General features: G+C 43.0%; 1 protein-coding gene across 2 annotated transcripts in view; it reads left to right on the top strand.

The window, feature by feature from the left end:
* Nxn (nucleoredoxin) overlaps window positions 1-19,380 on the top strand; it is a gene marked incomplete at its 5' end in the record, with an annotated part of 143,553 nt that continues 124,173 nt past the window's right edge. For both annotated transcript variants that reach the window (XM_013503382.1, XM_013503381.1), the window contains 1 exon segment: window positions 1-133. In XM_013503382.1, coding sequence (XP_013358836.1) covers window positions 1-133 — 133 coding nt within the window.

Genomic DNA, 19,380 nt, shown 5'->3' with positions numbered 1-19,380 from the left:
GGCCGCGGAGCCCGAGCCGCGGCGCCGCCTGGAGATCGTCTTCGTGTCCTCGGACCAGGACCAGCGGCAGTGGCAGGACTTCGTGCGGGACATGCCGTGGTTGGCGCTGCCCTACAAGGAGAAGCACAGGAAGGTGAGCGGCGCGGGCCTGTCGTGCCCCTGGCCTCGGGAGCCCCTCATGGGAGCTGCGACCTCGCCGCCCCCAACCCTGCCGTCCGCGTCCGCCTTCTCCATCTTGGCAGCCCTCCCCCCGCGCACGCACCCCCTTTCCAGGACCCTGCCGGGTTGTGGAAACTCCGGGGTGCAGTGCCAAGCTGCGCCCGCCCTGGGAAGTTTGACGTCCTTCGTCGTCCCCCCCAATCCGGGTCTGGACTTAAACTGTGGCCCCGAGAGCCCCTTGTCCCCACACATTGGGAGTCTTGCGAAAAAGGGTGGCTGTGCTCTGGGGTCCCTACTCTGTGACCCCCACCCCACCCCCAGCAGAGGTGCGGGAAGGGGCCCCTTCCTCAATCACTTGGCTCCCAGTGGATACCTGTACTGGGTGGGGGTAGAGGCTACCCCTACCCATAATGCCCAAACCAGGAAGTTTCCTTTCTTTCCGAGAGAAATTTGCTTTCCTGGGGCCCCCTCTCCTGTGACTAGGGACCTAGAGGCTGAGTCCGAGGTCAGGCCACCGTGTCCCGGGGAGGCAGCTGCTGACCGTGGCTTTGGGCGAGAAAGAAGCTCTTTTCTGCTCTTTCTTTCTCTCGCCCCCTGCCCAGCCCCCGGGCTGAATTAGTGGCCTCCAGGGAGCTTTTCATTGTCTGGCTGTCCAGCTATCCTCCCATGCCCAGGAACAGCCCTGTCCTTGTGGATCCTTTAGTTTCGTGGTGGGCCACTGTTGTCCTGACATACTTCGAATTAAATGCAGAACTGATCCCATAGGTGTAGACTGACTGGAGAAAAGATTTGGGGGAAATTCATACTTCCCTGTCAACTTCATTCCTCCCAATTTGCTGCTGAAATTAGTTTGTGTGTGTGTGTGTGTGTGTGTGTGTGTGTGTGTGTGTGTGTGTGTGTGTTGGCTGAAGACGTCTGTTTCAACAAAACAAATTCGGGACATTTGGTAATGAATGGTAACAGAAAAAGTTTTGGAGCCCTTTTGCTTAATTAGTTTGTGGCTAATACAACGTGTGAATCCAACCCCTTTCCTTTTGGAGGGGAATCTCAGTTTATGAGTGGACAGGAGAAAGGCTACTCTGAGGGCGTTTAGGTTCCCCTAGGGAGGATTGGTAACACATGCCATGTGTTTCTTTTATGTGTACAGAATCTTTTTGAGAAGCATGATTTAGATTTAGTGAGAGCAAAAAACTTATACTGTGACCCCAGATGTCTCGAGTAAATCATCCCAAAGCAGTGTAAGGTACAGAATTGAGATTTAAAGTATGAAATATAGTTTAACAAATACAGTTTGTAAATTTAATGTTGAAAAAACATGGGTTCACTAACCACACAGAGGCAAGACTTTGCATTTTAACCACTTTGTAGGTTATCTTGCCCATCCTGTGTTTGATTTATATGCTTGATAAGCCATGAATATGCATGGTTAGTACTTTTTGCTTGAAAATATGGGAATCCTTTGTTTTCCTTGGTAGTTTTTATGATTCTTTTGGGGAGAAATAATGTTCACAGAGTGATCTATCAAAAAATATTTTCATCATTATGGTCAGTTTCTATTGTAGACAAAAGTCTGTTCAAAATCATGTCCTTATTGAGCAGTGCAAATGATTTCTAGCTTTTGAAAATATACAGTGAATTGTAAAATTTATTGTGTTTCTTACAGAAGAGGACATAAAATTGCTGGAGAGTTAAAAGCATGGGGCAGACTGAGTTTTTTGGGAAATACTTAGGAGTTTTTCTTTAAAAAGGAGCACATTTGATATGACATAGGCCATGCCTGATTCTCTTTTCTCTGAACAGACCCTTTGCATAAAAAACAGTGTTCTGTGGCCCTCGCTTGCTGCAAATTCCACCAGGATGAGCATCTGGTTGACACAGGGCAGGCTGTCATTTCAAAACACAGCCCAGAATGCTGTACATGCCAAAACCACAGTGTATTAGCATCTTAAAATTTTATTTTAATTAAAACAATTCTTACAGTGCTGGGGATGGGAATCCAGGGCCTTGTGCATGCTAAGCATGCATTTACCGCAGAGCTATATCCCCAGCTCCCCAAATTTATTTCTTTGCTCAGGTACATATCCAATAGTTCGTGTATTCTCTACAAGCAGACCACTTTTCAAGCAGGTGATTTCTGGCCCTCTGTGTGGGTGAATAGGCGCTCAAGATTTGATCCCAGAAACATTCTTATTCATGACACTATATACCAGGTAGAAAGACTCCAGCTGGCTTTCTTATGGAAAACATACTGTTGAAAATCTCAAAAGCTATGTACTCACTTTGAAAGGAATTATTTTTTCCCTCTTGAAAACAAAGAGATGTAAAATGCATTCCTCTTTTGTCAATGAGTTTTTGTCTCTCTTGTTTGAATTCAGGGTTTATAGACGTCTGAGATTTTGGTGCTAATTTCACCATCAGAGCCAGAGGTACCCCCAGTTCAGGGTGATGGATGGGTGAACACTTTTTATTGCTGGATTCTCTCCATGTTGTTTCACCAACAATAAAAATAGTTTTAAAGAAGGGAATTTTGTTTTACATTGAAGGGAAACCAAAGTTCCAGATCACATTTTTTTTTTCAAAGTTCTCATTAACGTGTGTTTTTTAAAACCATTTGTGTACTTCTTCCCATTGGGATAACAAAGGATATGGTTCTAATTAGTTGTTGGCTGGTATTTCTCTAAAGAAAATTGAAAAATTATGGTGGGGAGAGAAAATGCTGTGTGGTATTTCTTTCTTTTTTTCTTCTTCTTTTATTATTTTCTCCTTTATATAGTAAGAAAGTCTGGGGATGACCATATATGTTCTGCCTGCATTTTGCTGGCTCTGCTGACCTCCATTAGAGATGTGAAAAAGTAAGTAAAGGGATTCTAGCATCTTTATGTTTTTGTTCCTTATGGAAGGTTGTCCTGTTTCTTATTGTTTTAGGAGTAGATACAAAAGTCATTGAAACTTTTTTTTTCTTCTAGAACACACACATTATTATATGGCTGTATAGACACTGTAATTAGATGATAATACAACTTTGGGTGCATTTATAAGAGCACTTTTGTCAAGAAACCTATAATCCTGAAGTTAAAGCGGTTAAGCTTGTTTTAATAAGTAGGTTGGTAGACCCTTTTCAGATTTCTGAAGAGAGACAATGTGATGAGTAGTTGGAGAGTGGTGAAGATTGGACCTTTGGGGATGTAGTCCGTCCCTTTAGATGAATGTGAGTTACTGAGTTGTCGAGAGGATCCATCTCGAAGACCCATGTTGGATCACAGAAGTGAGCACTCATTTTGGTTTTAAAGCCACAGGACCTGGCTGTGCCTGGGCTCAATGCCTGATGGAAAACATTTGGTCGCTGCGGGGTGTGCTGACATCAAAGGGTGCAGACCACTGGCCTCTCTCTGGGCAGCTTTATTGGTCCTAGAACCTTCTTCGTGACAGGAAGAGGAAGAGGAAGTTGGGGTGGAAAGAGTAGCCAGGACTGCTGTCCAGCATCCTGGCCTACCTGATTGGCCGAAAAAGTGAATCCATCCTCCAAGGGGCCCTGTGTGGGCTACTTGCCCTGACGGTTCTGGATAGTTCTTTTGGTTCAGCCTAAATCAGAAGCATGGCCTAGAATTTACCTGAGTACCCTTTGGTTGTTTGGATGAGACAAGATTTGGTGTTAACCTAGCCTCAGAGCTCTATTTCTCCTATTTCTCAAATCCAAATACCCTGGCTAGTAAAAGATCAATTTTACCTTCTTATTCACGTTCAAAGTAGTAAAAGATGGCAAAAAGGCAAAACTTTAAAAATGAGGGCTTTCTGCCTTCCTCTCATAAGACACAGGGACCAGCAAGTCCAGGCTCCCACTGGTGACTGTTTACAGATTTAGGACCAGTCTAACAAAAGGCAACAGTCCATCCCGTGTGGTGGCACATTCCTGTCATCCCAGCACTCTGAGAGACTGGGGCAGGAGGGCAATGAGTTTGGGTCCAGTCTGGGCAATTTAGCAACACAGTGAGACCCTGTCTCAAAATAAAAATATAAAAACTGGGCTGGGGATGTTGTTCAGTTCAAAGGCCCTGCTGCGGTTCAGTCCCCAATACTGCAAACCAAAACAAAAAACCAGTCCATTAATGTATAAAAGCAATGTTCCTGAAGAGACTATTTCTTTGTTATGTTACTTGTGATGTGTGTGTGGAGAGGGGGGTTGTGGTTCTGAGGATTGAACCCAGGGCCTCTGCACTGAGCTGCATCTCTGGTCCTTTTTATTTTGAAATGGGTCTCATTAAGTTGGCCAGGCTGGGTTTGAACTTGTGATTCTCCTGCCTCCAAGTAGCTGGGATTACAGGTATGCACCATCACACCCAGCTTTGTAGTGTGTTTTTAAATCTCATTCTTTTCTATGTAGTGAAGCATTTTAATGGCTACAAATATAGGTACTTTAGTCCTGCCCGAGTTCAGATGATGCTCTGCTGGTTCTTAGCTGTGGGTCTTGTGCAAGATACTCATCTCTGTGCCACAGGTTCCTTATCTGTAAAATGGAGATGATAACAGCACCTGCCGTATAGGATTGTTATAAAGACTTAGCGAGATGACATACATGTGCCTGGCATATGGTGAGTGCTCAATAAATGCTATTATTTTTGTTAATAAATGATCGTACAATTTAGCAATCCTTTTCACAGCTTGAGCCTTTGGAATGTATCGTTTCACAGAACTGCAAAACTGTTATGAGGTGTATTTTTTTCCTCGCTTTTCAAACCAAGGATTTTTACAAGGGGATATGATGAAGGAGTTGAAAGCATTGCCCAGCAAGAGATTATAATTGAGGAGAAGGACTTTGAAGAGTGAAACAACAAAAGCAAGCAAATATAAAATAATACTGTTTCTTAAAATTCTGGGAGATTTGTGACAGTTACTGAGCTCCCTCTTTATATTTGCCAGTGAAATTCAAGACTGCTGGTCATTGAGGTCTAGGCGTGATAAAGGGTAACAACTTCAAGGCAGTCAGGCACCCCTCTAGAGAGAAATCATGCACTTGGCGATCATTTTATGGTTTGTGAAGCCATTAGGCGTGTCTTTGACTGACCCCAGCTGCTCTTTCACGTGGAATGGATGGTGCCTCCTCTGGAGCAGGAGAACCCCACCCCTCATGGAGCCGCGGAGTCGCGGTGCAGCCTCCCTTCCCAGCTTTGGAATGCTGTAGGATGGGTTTGCTCGGTCTTATATTCTTGCTGGATTAATCCTCATCTTCTATCAGTGGCTGTCCACTGCTCTTGTTGGTTGATTTATCTTTATGTGGGGTGCAGTGTGAACCAGAGCACGTAGGAAAGCAGCAAGTTTTGAGATTAGGGTCATTGATTTAATTGTAGCCTATTTCCCCCAACCATTTTTTTAACACTCTTCTGTTTGGGGTAAGGTCTGTTTTAATATCTGCACAAATTGCAAGAAGGAGGCTGTGTGTCGTGTACAGCTGAGACAGGAGATGAACAGGTCCCTTGAGGGTCTTCTTTTTTTCTAATAGGCTTGGGGGTCCTGGGGCTCCAGCTGGCCCATTCTGAGCTAGATGTGGCTCCTGACCACATGATTTCATTTCAGGGGAAGACTGTAGACTTAGTGTGGGTTTTGTTTTCTTTATTCACAATCTGAATTCTCAGTGGTACACGGTGTTAACCATCAGGGTACTTGGTTTTCTGTATTTCATTAATTTGCCATTATGCTGATTCAAAGGCACTCAGAGAAAATGGTTTAGAGTCTTTGAGTCTGTGAGTTGAGAGTCTTTTTGTGAATCTTGACTTTCATGAAACTCGTAAGTGCTGCTATCATATATCTTCCATTATTTTCAAAGTAAGTAAGAGTTCTTAAATCCCAAGAGCCATCCTTGATTCCCCTCTACCCCTCACATCCTGAAAGTACCAAGTTCTGTTAATTTGATCCCTTTGATAGCTCTCCATTCTGATCTCATCTTTCCATATCTACTGTCACTGCTTGAATTCACATTTCCTCTGGACCACTGCCTACCAACAGCTTCCTCCCAGGGATCCCTGCTTCTAATCCTGACCCCCTGAGGTGATTCTCTAGACCTGAGCTTCTCACATGGTCTAGCTAAGGATCCTTTTCCTTTTTTTCTGGTCAATCTCATACTGATGCATCGTCCAGCTCCACATGACTGGTGTGCTACTTGCACCACATATGATTCCCCACATGAGCTAACAGCATACAAGCTTGGTCACTCTTCTGTTCAGTAAGATGAGCTCATTGATCACAAGCTTGACTACCGCTGTTTTGTTGAGCTGCTGTTGTAAGCATTTCTGAGTGTCTGCTCACCATTTCTGTAAATAACCTTGTTGTGGACCAGTGACAAACAGCTCACAGACAAGCAATGGTCCTCAGACTCCACCTTAAGCAGCACAGCTCTCAACTGTTTCCTTGTGGAATGAGAAGTTCAGAAACACATCTCTGAGTTGCGGGGGTAGCTCAATGGTGGAGTGCTTATCTGACATACCTTGAGGCCTTGGGTTTGGTCCCCCAGTGTGGAAAAAAGGAAAAGCAGCAGTAGCACATCTTGATCATGTCATCTTCCTGCTGAAGAATTCTTTAACGGTTCTCTCCCTTTTACAAAAATTTTTAAACATTATTTTCAGCACTGGGAATTGAGCTACATCCCCATTCCTTTTTAAATTTTGAGACAGGATCTCACTAAGTTGGCTAGGCTGGGTTTGAACTTGAGATCCTCTTGCCTCAGCTTGCCAGAGTGCTGGGATTATAGACATGTACCGACCATTATGCCATGCTTCAGTAGTGTTTTTTTTTAAATAGCCTTTGTGGTCAAGTCCACTAGCCTCATCCATCACCCGTGCTACAGGACTCTACTGGATTTGCATTTCTGGAATATGCAGTGTCTTTCTGTTCTCCCATTTGGCTTCGTTTGGAGCTTCCTGGTATCCCTGCTGTAGGAACTTTCTTGTCTTTCTTTTAAATTTTATTTTATTTATTTATTGTGGTGCTGGGGGTCCAGTCCAGGGCTTTGCACATGTTAAGAAACACACACTTTACTACTGAGCTACACCCTTGCCCTTTTTTTATGTTTTTAAGTTATTTATACTAATTGCTATCAGGGATTCCATCTTCCCTGCTTAATAGATTTTTACATATTTCTGATACATTTCTTCACTCATTAGTTCATCTGATTTTGAAGGATTACTCATCATCTTGATCAGCCAACCACCTTCATAACAAGACTTACAAGTTCCTGGATGTTCTGAGAGCTTCATTAATTTCAGGTATATCTCCAGATGTTTATGGGGTATAGCGTGGCATTCCTGGTCTCTTTTCCCTCTAGGTAGATTGTTCTTCGAAATCCTATGCACAGATGTTTGAAAAGTTTCTTTGTCTTTTTCGATAGACTGTAAGCTCCTTGAGGACAGAAACCAGCAAAGGGGAGAGGAGCAGTGTTGAGGTGCAGAGAAATTAGAGAATGTCACACAAAGCTGGCATGTAACTTTTATTTTTTTATGTTTTTGTTATTTTTTTGGTATCAGGAATCAAACTCAGGACCTTAACATGTAACCTTTAGATTAACTTGAAAACATGATAGTTTCTAGATCATGTGTGTTGAAATGTGCATTTTGGCTCTTATATAGCTTGATTTTAGCATGAATGATTTTAGCATTAGACCTTTAACTGAACTGCATTAATTATATATCTTCTGTATAGGTTGTGGGTGTTTTATTCTAATTTCTTTTCTTTTTTTTTTTTTCTGTCTTTTGGAGACGGTCTCCCAATGTAGTTAGGCTGGCCTTGAGCTCACTTTGTAGCCCAGGCTGGCCTCGAACTTGCAACGATCCTCCTGCCTCAGCCTCCCAAGTGCTGGGAATACAGGCGTGCGCCACCACACCTGGCTATTCTAATTTCTTCTTCTTTTTTTAGGTACCTGAGTTTTTTTTCAAACTCAGGGCTTTGCGCTTGCCAAGCAGGCACTGTGTCACTGAGCTACATCGCCAGCCCAGCTCCTGCCTGCCTGTCTTCCTTCCTTCCTTACTTCCTTCGGTACTGAGGATCAAGTCCAGGTCTTATGCTTGCTAGAAAAGTGCTCTACCACTAAGCTACAACCCTAGCTCTTAATGAGCATCTTGAAGGCACTTAAATGAGCAAATGGATGTTCCAATAGCTTCTTGTGCACTGCCCTGTAATTCTGTTTTCAATAATAGGAAAGGGCCCAACTTTCCCCTTTTTGAAATGTCAACTGTCTTAATGCATTAAAAGTTTTATGTACAGACCTATCATTCTGTGCTTTTATATTTCATAAATAGGGTACATTTCCCTAGCATCTTTGTTCCAAGGAACCCAAAATGAATGCATATTTCCTCTTCCAGCAACTTGTAATCAGTGAATATTAAGTGTTGTAACTTTTCAAAGTATGTTTAGAGTCCGAGAAATGAAGCAAAGAGAACTGATGATTAGATCCAGGGTCACAGTGTTGGATGAAAGAGCTTGGCTGACCTCCCTTAAATCAGCTCAACCTTTACTGTTCATGAATTGTATCTTAAAAACCATTCACATTAGCTGGGTGTGGTGGCACATGCCTGTAGTCCCAGCCCTTGGGAGGCTGAGGCAGGAGGATCATTGTGCGTTCGAGACCAGCCTGTGCTACAAAGTGAGCTCAAGGCCAGCCTGAACTGCATAGCGAGACCCTGCCTCAGAAAGACAAAAAAAAACAAAAAGCAAAAAACATTCACATCAAACACACTCATGGAAGAAGAGGGGGCTGACCATTCCCTTCATTGTGGATCCACTCTCGGTATGCATAGAACGCTCAGCAATGAAAGAGTAGTTTAACTGCTTAACACATTTACTGTTACTTGGAAGGCAGGAGAGCCTGAACTTCTTTTCTGTCGCTGCCTTTCAGTGGTGGTGGTTTCTAAGGGCCTTTTTAATGATTTGGCTTTTTTTAGTTCAGCCAGTGAAGTGCCCCCAACTCCCCTTCATCCTATGCAAAGCCTGCGGGCTGCTTTAGTGCTTTTGTTCAGAGACAAAATTGAACTTCAGGTATCCTGCCGAGATCCCAGGACTAAATCAGTCCTCCCTTTTATGAGGGTTTCAGAAACGGCTGTTCCAACTTCCAGTGAAATCTCAAACATGTGCTTTCTGCTTTATGACAAGGAAGAAGTATAGTAATTGAAAGTTGCTCGAGTGCTGTTAATCTGGAGTGAAGCCTGCAATGGAAACTTTTGTTCTGGGGCATCTATGATTAAAAGCAAATACGAATTTTCTGCTGCTTGCTGGCCGTAACTCTTAGACTAGATAGACAATGTAATTCTGGTATGAGCTGTATGTTGGAAAGTCCTTTTTAAAGAACAGTTTAAGCCTAACATCCAGAATTCCCTTCTATCGGATCTGTCACCCACTCTTCCCCACTGCACATGGTATTATTTCCAGTTAGATGCCAATTACAAGTACATTCCAGTAATGCTTTCACAGCTAATGATGCTTTTATCATGGGTTGTTATCGAATACCCACAAGCAGAGTGAGGCTAATCTTGCTCTTCTCTGAGAAGGGTTGTCTCTTTGTTTCTCTAGGTGCATGGGTTCTACAGTATTTTATTTGTCTTTTTATGTCTGTATCCCTGGGATAACAATTTGAATAAATTTAGTTTGCTTAAAATCCACAGATATTGCCTTTTTTTTTCTTTAAAAATGACCAGGTTGAGACAGTTTTCCTCTGATAGTGGTGGCTCTCCGTGCAGCTGCCTCATCTGTTACTCATTTTTCAGGGTTTGATGTGAACTATAAAGATTGGCCAGGCTAATGTTAAAGAGGGAAAAATCACAGCATGACCCTGGAAGCTGCAGATGGGTATGAATGGAAGTGTGTGTGCAGCATTTTTCAGGCCTGGGCATGAACTTGACCGCAACTTGAAAATTCGCTGATAGCCATGGACCTGCAGAAATAGTCCATTATTGTTAGAAGTGAATATTTAAAGTCCATCGCATAGTAGAAGAAAGAACAAAGATTCTGGATCTGGGGTTCCCAAGTTTGTATCCTGACTCTCACTTTCTAGCATTGTGACCCTGGGGCAAGTAACATGATTTCTGTGTCTCTAGTTTCCTGGTCAGTAAAACAGAGATAACAGTACTCACAGGGTTGTTGTTAAGGGTCAAATGAGCTAAAATTTGAAGAGTGCTTAGAATGGTACCTGATGCAGAGTAGATGCCATTTAAGTATTTATCCCAAGCACTTGGGTGTTTCATCCACAGTTTACGGTTATTCAGATTATAAGAGAGAGGAACTCTCAGCCTTGTTCCTTCTTTGGACTTTCTCTCCCATTCCAAAGCACCTAATTCTTTGCCTCTAGTGATCTATCATGTAATCTGGTTTCTCTTTGCTTCCTTACTAAGACAGTGGTAATATCTTATCATTTGTTGATTGATGACATGCCCTTATTTTTTAGCATAATTCCAGACCCTCTCTTTGATGAATCAATCAAGTGCTCAATTTATATTTATTTATTTTGGTGCTGCGGATGGACCCCAGGATCTGGTACGTGCACGGCACATACTCTGCCACAGAGCTACACCCCCATTCCTCAAGTGCTCACTCTTACCCGATAAATCCTATTTTTCCCTCTGAGCTGGGAGAGGGTAGGGGAGAAACTACACAGTGTAGTTTCCCTTCTTGTTTTAAAGCTTTTTATTATGGAAAACTTTAAATATCACAAAGGTAGGGAAAATAGGACAGTCACATGTGGCCACCCTGATGCAACAGGCATTAGTTCATGGGTATCCATTTCCTCCCGCCTCCACTGGGTTATTTTAAAGACAATCTCAGATTTCATATTGTTTCCTTCATAAAACATTTTACTAAGTAGCTCTTTAAAGAAATATTACCACAGTACCATATCATGCCTACAAGTCTGGTGACTTCTTAATATCAGTAGATAGTACTCCATTTTTCCCTAATACATTGTCTCCCTCCTGTGTGTCTCTGTCTCTGTGTCTCTGTCTGTGTCTCTGTCTCTGTCTGTCTGTCTGTCTCAGTATTGGGGATTGAATGCAGGGCCTTGATATATGCTAGGCAAGTGCTCTACCACTGAGCTACATCCCCAGTCCTTTTTAATTTTATTTGAGACAGTGTCTTACTACATTTCCCAGTCTGGCCTTAACTTGTGATTCTCCTGCCTCAGCCTTCTGACTAGCTGGGATTACAGAGTGTGTGCCTGACTTCACAGTTTTTTCCTCCCAGTTGTTTGTTTTGAAATTCAAATAAGATCTACCTAAACTTTCTCATGCTTTGGGTCTGCCTTTTTGCTATATTCCTTCCATATTTTCTATCCACATGTTCTTCTTTTCCTAGGTCTATAGCATATTGGATCCTGGGTTGGGAAGGAGCCTAGCCTCCTGTTCGGAGAAGTGCAAGTGTAGGTCATCTTGAGGCCTGGCTGGTTCAAGGACAGTTGTTCTTCCTTGTCTCTCCGCTCTCCTTGGGTCTGTGTGGGCCCTCATATCTGGCAGGCTGCGCCTCAGATTAGCATGAGGGTCACCAGCTCTCGGTTTGCTTCCTGTCTTCTGAGAACCCCAGCCAAAAAGGCCAGCTTGATCAGCCTCCCATCCGGCACTGGCCACTACAACCAGAAGGTGTAATGCCCTGCTTGGCCACGCCTAGTCACATCCACACCTGTGTCCCCAGACAGCACTTCTGTCCCTGGAGGGTGGGACCACAAACCAGGGAAGCAAGCCCTCATCAAGGGAAATCAGAGTGCATTATCAGAGCAATCATACTCAAGAAATGGCCATCCAGGGTTATGACCATATAGTGTCATCCTGACTTCAGCCATCCCCTCCCAGGTAACCCCCCCAACACACAGATACACACTTCAGAGAACCACAGGCAATGCCTCTATCATGTAACCATCATGTGAACGCAAGATTTCATTGATTCTTGGACTGTTCCTCATGTGACATGGATGCATGGGTCATCTCATCATCGTAACCCTTTATATCTGAGTCCTCTTTAAGTTTCCCTGGACCCTCTTGCTTTTGGCCATACTGGGATTGAATTTAGGGCCTCATGCATGCTAGGCAAGTGCTCTACTACTGAGACACATCCGTGGTCCTGTCAGGACCATTTAAAATATAGTCCTCACACCTGAACACAGAATCCAAAATGTCTGAATGCAGAGTCAAGCACAAAAGGCAAGCTGATCACATCACCATGCCCTAGATCTTACCCAGACTTACCTTACCAGAGCCTGAGATGTCAAGCACAGAGGGCAAGCTTTCCGATAATTACGTCACAGTGCGTTGACCCGCTGACCTTTTCGTCAGTCAGCTTCGGAAGTCCTCCACCAGTTGTATACCTGAACAAATGAGACCAGAGCCCAAACTCTCAGCTCTCTCATTTTCAAGAATTAGATTATTAGATTTGATCCAGCTTTTTCAGTTGATTAAATGATTTCATAAGCTCATGTGGTCATCTCAATTAGAGCCCCTGCGTGGCTTTGAATTCTGTACGATCCTTTTGAGACCTTTGTCCAGGCAGTGGGTAAAAATGTTAACTAAGCTTGGGGATAGAATCCAAATTCAGCCTGTTCCAAATCGGCTTCATTATATTATTTAGCTCACATTTCTTTTTTGTTTGGGACCCTTTAAGACATAGCTTTCTATATAACTTAGATGTTTGCTTTTTCCCTCTCCAGTAAAGATAGTTGGAAATGACTTGTGTTGGGTACACGTGAGCTTGTTCCTCCCTGATCACTTTTTTAGTAACTGTAATCAGCTTAGGATATATTTAAGGGTTGATGTCAAGTTCAGCTGTCTAGACTTTGCAGAATCTCCTCCTTTTTGGCTGTTTGAAAATCAATATGCCTTCCATCTGTTGGTTATGGGTCATGAAATCATGGACAATGGCTAGGTAATATTATGGCACATTTTTCTCCCTTGTAATATAATTCATATCTTAAGGGAGCAAGGGAGTGTTGGTACATTTGCTTCCTGCAGAAGTGTCTAGATAGACCCTGATAGTCAGTGTGCCGTTGAGAACACTCCATTGTCCAGGAAGCCCATACCCTACACTCTGAAGGCAGTCTGCCAACACTGCCTGCCTTGTCCCGACCCCAACCCTCAATGTCCCTGTCCCTTGCGGGCTCATTAGGGAACTAATAGAACCTCAGGGAGTCTTTTTCTTAATGCCATTTCCCCCATCACAGGCAGGATGAGAATCCGGAGGTTGGCTAATTAAATGTGGCATTTTGTTTCAAAATTAGCAGTAGATACTAACTAGCTACAAAGCAGTCTAGTCCCCTGGCGCAGATAGATTTGTTTTTCTTAGTATTTGACTTTTAAGGACAAAGCAGTCCATTTATTTTGAAAAATTTATCTTGTTTTGAGATGGATATGCTTTTCTTAACTCAAGTGTATTTGTCCATTGAAGATTACACATGAATCCGCTACACCCTTTGCAGTTGGGCACCTAAGAATTCTGACTGTCCAAACATTAGGTGTGATGATGAAGTGAAATTACAGTAAATGCCTTAAAGCACTTTCCTGGGGGGAAATCAGTCTCCTGAATTTGCAAAAGGTCTTTGGCCTCAACCTTTGGATGCATTGTTTTAAGCTGTACAAATGTTCTTAAGAATAAAATACTACTTAATACCACTTGGACATATTGCCTTTCACTTGGATTTAGGAAAAGTATTAATTTGCAGAGGCTGATGGATCATTCTCATTTTCTAGCTTTCTGAAGCACTGCCTGTCTGTGGAGGTTGTCAGTGCCTTTTTTCCTGAGATCACTGCGTGTGCTCTACCACAGAGCACACGGTTCCAGGCGAATATACTGTAGATCTCCACAACAATAACCCGGTATCCCTTCATGCGGAGACAGGGATTTGTCTGTCTCTGTGTATCCGGGACAGATTGTAGCATTACTGCTGACCGCTTACATGAAAAGCCACTTATATTCCTTGACTCAGCATATACTCAATACACTGTTTTTCCACTTATTAACATTTTTCCATTTCCAAAAGAATGTCAGCATTTCATCTTTTAATTGTAAAATTAATCCTCGTTCCAAAGGTAACCACTGTGGATAGTGCCTTGCATATTCTTTCAGAAAAAAAGAATATGCATATATTGCTTATAAAATTCATGTATCTATGAATTTTCAAAGAGAACTACCTTTGAAATTAAATTCTGGTTTTGGTACTAGGGACCTTTGCACTTTGCCTTTGCACTGAGCTATAGCTGTAGCGCTTTTTTTTTCTTTTTGATACAGTACGGGGTCTTGGTAAGTCACTGAGTAGCCGAGGGTGGGCTCACATTTGTGGTCTTCTTGCTTCAGCCTCCCGGATTGCTGAGATTATAGGCATGTGCCACCACACCAAGCTGAAATTAATTTTTATTTTCTGGAATGGTAGTACATCAGAACAATTTCAGCTAGGGACATAACTTAGTGTAAGGGCAATTGACTAGCACGTACAAGGTCCTGGGTTTGATCTCCAGCACTGCAAAGATCAAATAAAAGGAAATGTATGCAGGGAAAATTTAAATTCTCCGTTGACCATGGTCTGCCTCCCCACAGCAAGTATCCTGACTGGCTTCTTGTGTATCCCTCCAAAGATATTTATACATCTCTAAGCATGTATATATGTGCTCACCCTTCACATACATACTTTTCAATGGATCCTGCTCAAGTTCTTGACTGGCCTGGAGACTAAAGATGTTCTTGCATAGCCCTGTGATAACTTTGTGTGATGCCTACCTTGGTAGTGAAGCTAACACAGAAACAACGCACCCCTGTCCTTAGAAGGAACATGCCTCATGGGGTGTGCTCTGGAGCAATGGGTAAGGAAATGTAGGAAAATGCTTTTCCCTGTTCTCCCAGAGGGCCCCGCTCCAAGACCGACAACACACTAAGAAGAGTGTCTGAGACATTCCCACTTCTGCATCCTACCATTTGGATAAATTAAGAGGTTCATTCTCTGAGGCTGTCAATCTTCCCTTCCCAGAGCATTCACATTTACCCAGGGACAAAAGATTTCCCCATGCAGAGAATTTATATTATGCCTGGCCTTTGTAGTAACCAGTATCAGGCAATTTGTATTTAATATAGATTTTTAATTACTAAAGTGTGCTGTAGTTTTAGAAAATACACTACCCCTGAAATCCAAAGTTATGGAATAAAGTAAGAGACTCTTGTTTTCATTACAGAAGGATCTTCATTTTATACCAGTTGTTCTGGATTGTGAGCTCCTAAGAGGTATTCAAAATATGATTTCTTCCACCTAGAATTTCCCACCCCCAATACCTTAGGACTGCATCTATCGCTTTGAGAAAATTGCACAAATGCTACAGTAAAAGTCTTCTTACCTAATATTTTGCAAACTTCTCACCCTTTTTCCTGAACATTTGTTATGCTTTTCTGTATTAGGAAGCTGAGAAAAATTATTTATACAATAGCAGGTTCATATAGGGAAGTTGCTTATGAAAAACTAAAGGTTGCTATGGGGATATTTATTAAATAGATACTTAGATAACAAATTAGGAAAGATGAACTTTTCAATAATCTAGTGAACTTGAAAAGAGGATTTGGTTTAAGAATAGAGAGTATTAGTTTAGAAGTGAGACTATTTTCTGAATTATTCATAAATATAGATCAAATGTGCATCTTGTAGGTTGGAACAAAACTTACTTTATCTTCATAAAGTTCCCATCCTGGTTTCTTTAAAGCTGTAAGTAATGGGTTTGGGGATTTAGCTCAGCGGCACAGCGCCTGCCTGGCAAGCTCAAGGTTGTAAGTTCGATTCCCGGTACCGGAAAAAAACCAAAAAAAAAAAAGCTGTAAGTAATAGCAGGACATTGGCAATGCCCCAACTGTTCAACAGTCATGAAATGGTTTAGTTACAATACCTTGGAATCATGTTGAACAGCTATTAAAAATGGAGTTAATGATCTTTGCTGGAATGTACAGCTAGCTGTGCTGCAGATATTGTTTTTGAAAGAGCAAAATCCCAAATTATGCACATCCCCTTGATTACAGCACTGCATTCAACAGATATATAAGAAGAAAGATCGAAGTAACTCTGCCAGATTGCTTATTATTATGTTAGGATGGTGACATTTATGGGTGGCGGGTCTCTGATTTCCAGATGTTCTGAATGTAATCAGTTTTTAAAGCAAAACACCAGCGTATGTGAAGAAAAATAATGTGGCTCTTGTCTCACAGAGCTTGCCTCTTACTTTTGGATGTGTAGTTTTAGTGGAGGGTTTTTGTTCCCCTGTTTCGATCTAGCTAGCAGATGAATAACTTTGCTCATCCTCGAGCGTTAGTGAGCAAAGGATCACCGGGGAGAAGCACCAGCTTCCAGCCATGGACTTCAAGAGAGCTTTCTGGAAAAAATAAATTGAAAGTGACCTTTTTAAATGAGAAGGCAGGTAGTCCAGTGGATTAAGAGAGGAAGATATTCCAGATATAAATAACTATGTGGGAACGAAGGAGAAAGTTGAGAAGGAGAACATTCATTTGATCCTGTGGAAGAGGGTAAGTGCTGGATGGAGAGGGATGGTGTATGTTTGAAAATCAGTGACTGACGGAGGCTGCCATGTTCAGTGGGAAGGAACATTGTTACCTTTTTAAAGGAAAGTGAAAATTCCTTCGGCAGCTCCTCAAGAGAAGATGATTTCAGTGATGGTGACTGGAGGTGTGATTTCATGCAGGAAGACTCTGAGAAGCAGATTGCAAGGGCTTGTTTGCGAGGTGATGGTGGCTTTTCTCTGGTTTGGATTTGGAATGAGAAAGAAGGTTTGGATTCCAGACATGCCACAGGATAAGAAACAGATGCTTTTTATACCAAAGAGGCAAAATTCAAACCAAAGAATCCTATCCGGGGCCAGGTTGCAAAAATGCATTTTCTATAGGCTGCCTTAGAGCATGAAGAAGATGCTCTGGGTTAATGGCTTCTGTTTGTTAAATAAAGGGAAGAAAGTTTTTCTAAGAATTTTCTACTACTGTATGGTGTGGAGGGAGGGGAGGCGGTAACAGGGAATAGGGAGCTTCCCAAACTGCACTTCTTAGTATGTGCTCATATGAGGAAAATTGGAGCCTGTGCTTTTTGTAGCTTTTTATGGGTGATGCCAGGCCTCAGTTAGTCACATGTTTTCTGAGCCTCAGGCAGTGTTAGGATGCAGAGAAATAAATGACAAAGGCCCGGCTGTCAAAGGCATTTATAATTTAGCTGGGGAGATAAGGCATAAAATATATATATATAAATTCAGAGCCTTCACTGGATGATGTCTCATGTATTAGTTCGAGTAGGATGGGGTTGAGAGCAAGGGACCCTGGGAGCAAAGTCCTTTGACCTTTTCACGTTCAGCCTGAGAAGCCAAACCTCTCCTGAATGACCTGGTTCCTATCCGGGTCTCCCGCTCTATAGCTTTGAGGTCTTGGGTAAGTTATTTCAATTTTTCTGAACTTCAATCCCCCATCTGAAAGATGAGAATGATAGTAGAATCCCCCATGCTGTGGAGGACTGTGATGAACGATATAAAAAGCCCTTCACATAGTGCTTGGCATGTAGGCGATGGTGATTGCTGTTTTGTCCTCCTAGACCAGAAAGTTTCCTGAGGACAGGAACTCTGCACTCTTCATCACTGTGTCCTTTTTACTTAACACATCTGGCACCTCTTATGAATAAATATTTGGCACAGGTCTTTATTGAAAGAGAGAATAAATAGTTTGGACTGAGATTTGAAGGGCTGGCAGGACTCAGAAAGAGGAATGGAATTGGGAGTATTAAGGTGAGTCGAATCTCAAAGTTAAACAAAGGCCTAAACTCTTGTGTTTATTTGTGTTACAATGATAATTAAACAAATGTTCTTATTGCATAATATCGGGCAGCATGGCTGTTGACTGTTACCCTGAAAAAGGTGATGGGGATTATGTAATAGTGCTCTTCCTTTACAGATGAGGAAACTGAGGCCCAGAAAGAGGAGGCCATATGACTGAGCAGCCTGTGGGTTCTGGGTCTCATTATTACCAGCTTAATGGTATTTCCTTTTTTGTTTGTTTGTTTTTCTCTGGTACCGGGAACCGAACTCACGACCTTGCACTTGCCAGGCAGGCGCTTTTGCCACTGAGCTAAATCCCCAGCCCTTAATGGTATTTCTTGCCATTCTTTCTGAAGTCCTTCAAAAAAAAAAACAAAGTCCAACCAGTGTCTGTAAAACATTGCCAAATTTTGCTCCTAGAGGAGAGAGATAAGCGTACTGAAAAGGGGGAAATGCCACAGGTTCTATTTTTCCCACGTGAGTTTACGTGTCCTGGCCTCTCGAAAGCAGGATGTGTTCCCAGTCCCGGGAGGCCGTTCCTGAGAGCCGAGCTGTTTTCCTGTGGAAGGGCTGGGGTCAGGCCGGGGACGCGGTCAGACCTCCTATGTGGAAGGCCTCAAGTGGCTGTAACTCATGCTGCAAAAACAAACACGCTCCCTCGCTGGACAACAGCACAGAGCTCTTTAGGAGGGATTACCAGGGCCGAAGTATGTGAAATGTAAAGACAGGGACACAGAAAGAGCCAGGTGCTTCACTTCGTGAGTCCAGGCTGAAGGGGCGCCTAAGTGCTGCGGAGAAATTCCATTCAGATGACTTGGTGGCCACAGTACTTTTTCCTGTTGGATCAGCGGGGAAGGGAGAGGAGGCCCGTTGTTCTGCAGCCTGTCCATGCAGTTAGTTAGCACCCTTCCCATATTGTGTTGAGGATTAGCTGTGACCTGAGCGAGTCCCGGACACTCGGCCCTGGGACCTGGGTTCATGGGAATTTGTCCTTTGCTTTGAGGAGGTCATTCCCACTTGAGCAGGAAGACGGCAGTCCAGGTAGCAGAAACAATAATTTGGGCACATACTTAGCCAGGAGCATCTGGAAAGGGGCCGCTGGGTCACGCCTGTTGGTTTACTAAAGGGAGAATTCAGGTGTTTTGAAACTTAGAAGTGGGAGTCATTTCTAAAGCCAGGTCTTACAGATGAATCATCTTGGTAGAGTTGCAAATTCTGCCTGAAACCTCGCACAGGTCTCTTTGGTGGTGTAATTTGCACAGAGAGGAGAGGCATTGTGGAGCCATGTGATCATGTGCAGGTACAGTCGTCTCCCTCACGTGACGGTGTACATGCACGGTCTTCAGGCAGCCGTGTGCGGGCTCAGTCTTTTTCCCCCGGTGACCACGTGCGTGCACAGTCACCTCCCTCTACCGTGTACAGACAGACA

This window comes from Chinchilla lanigera, unplaced genomic scaffold (genome assembly GCF_000276665.1).
Source record: "Chinchilla lanigera isolate Chin_1 unplaced genomic scaffold, ChiLan1.0 scaffold00080, whole genome shotgun sequence".
Lineage (NCBI taxonomy): Eukaryota > Metazoa > Chordata > Mammalia > Rodentia > Chinchillidae > Chinchilla > Chinchilla lanigera.
The sequence above is the reverse complement of the archived record's forward strand: the minus strand, read 5'-3'. Positions and strand labels throughout refer to the sequence as shown.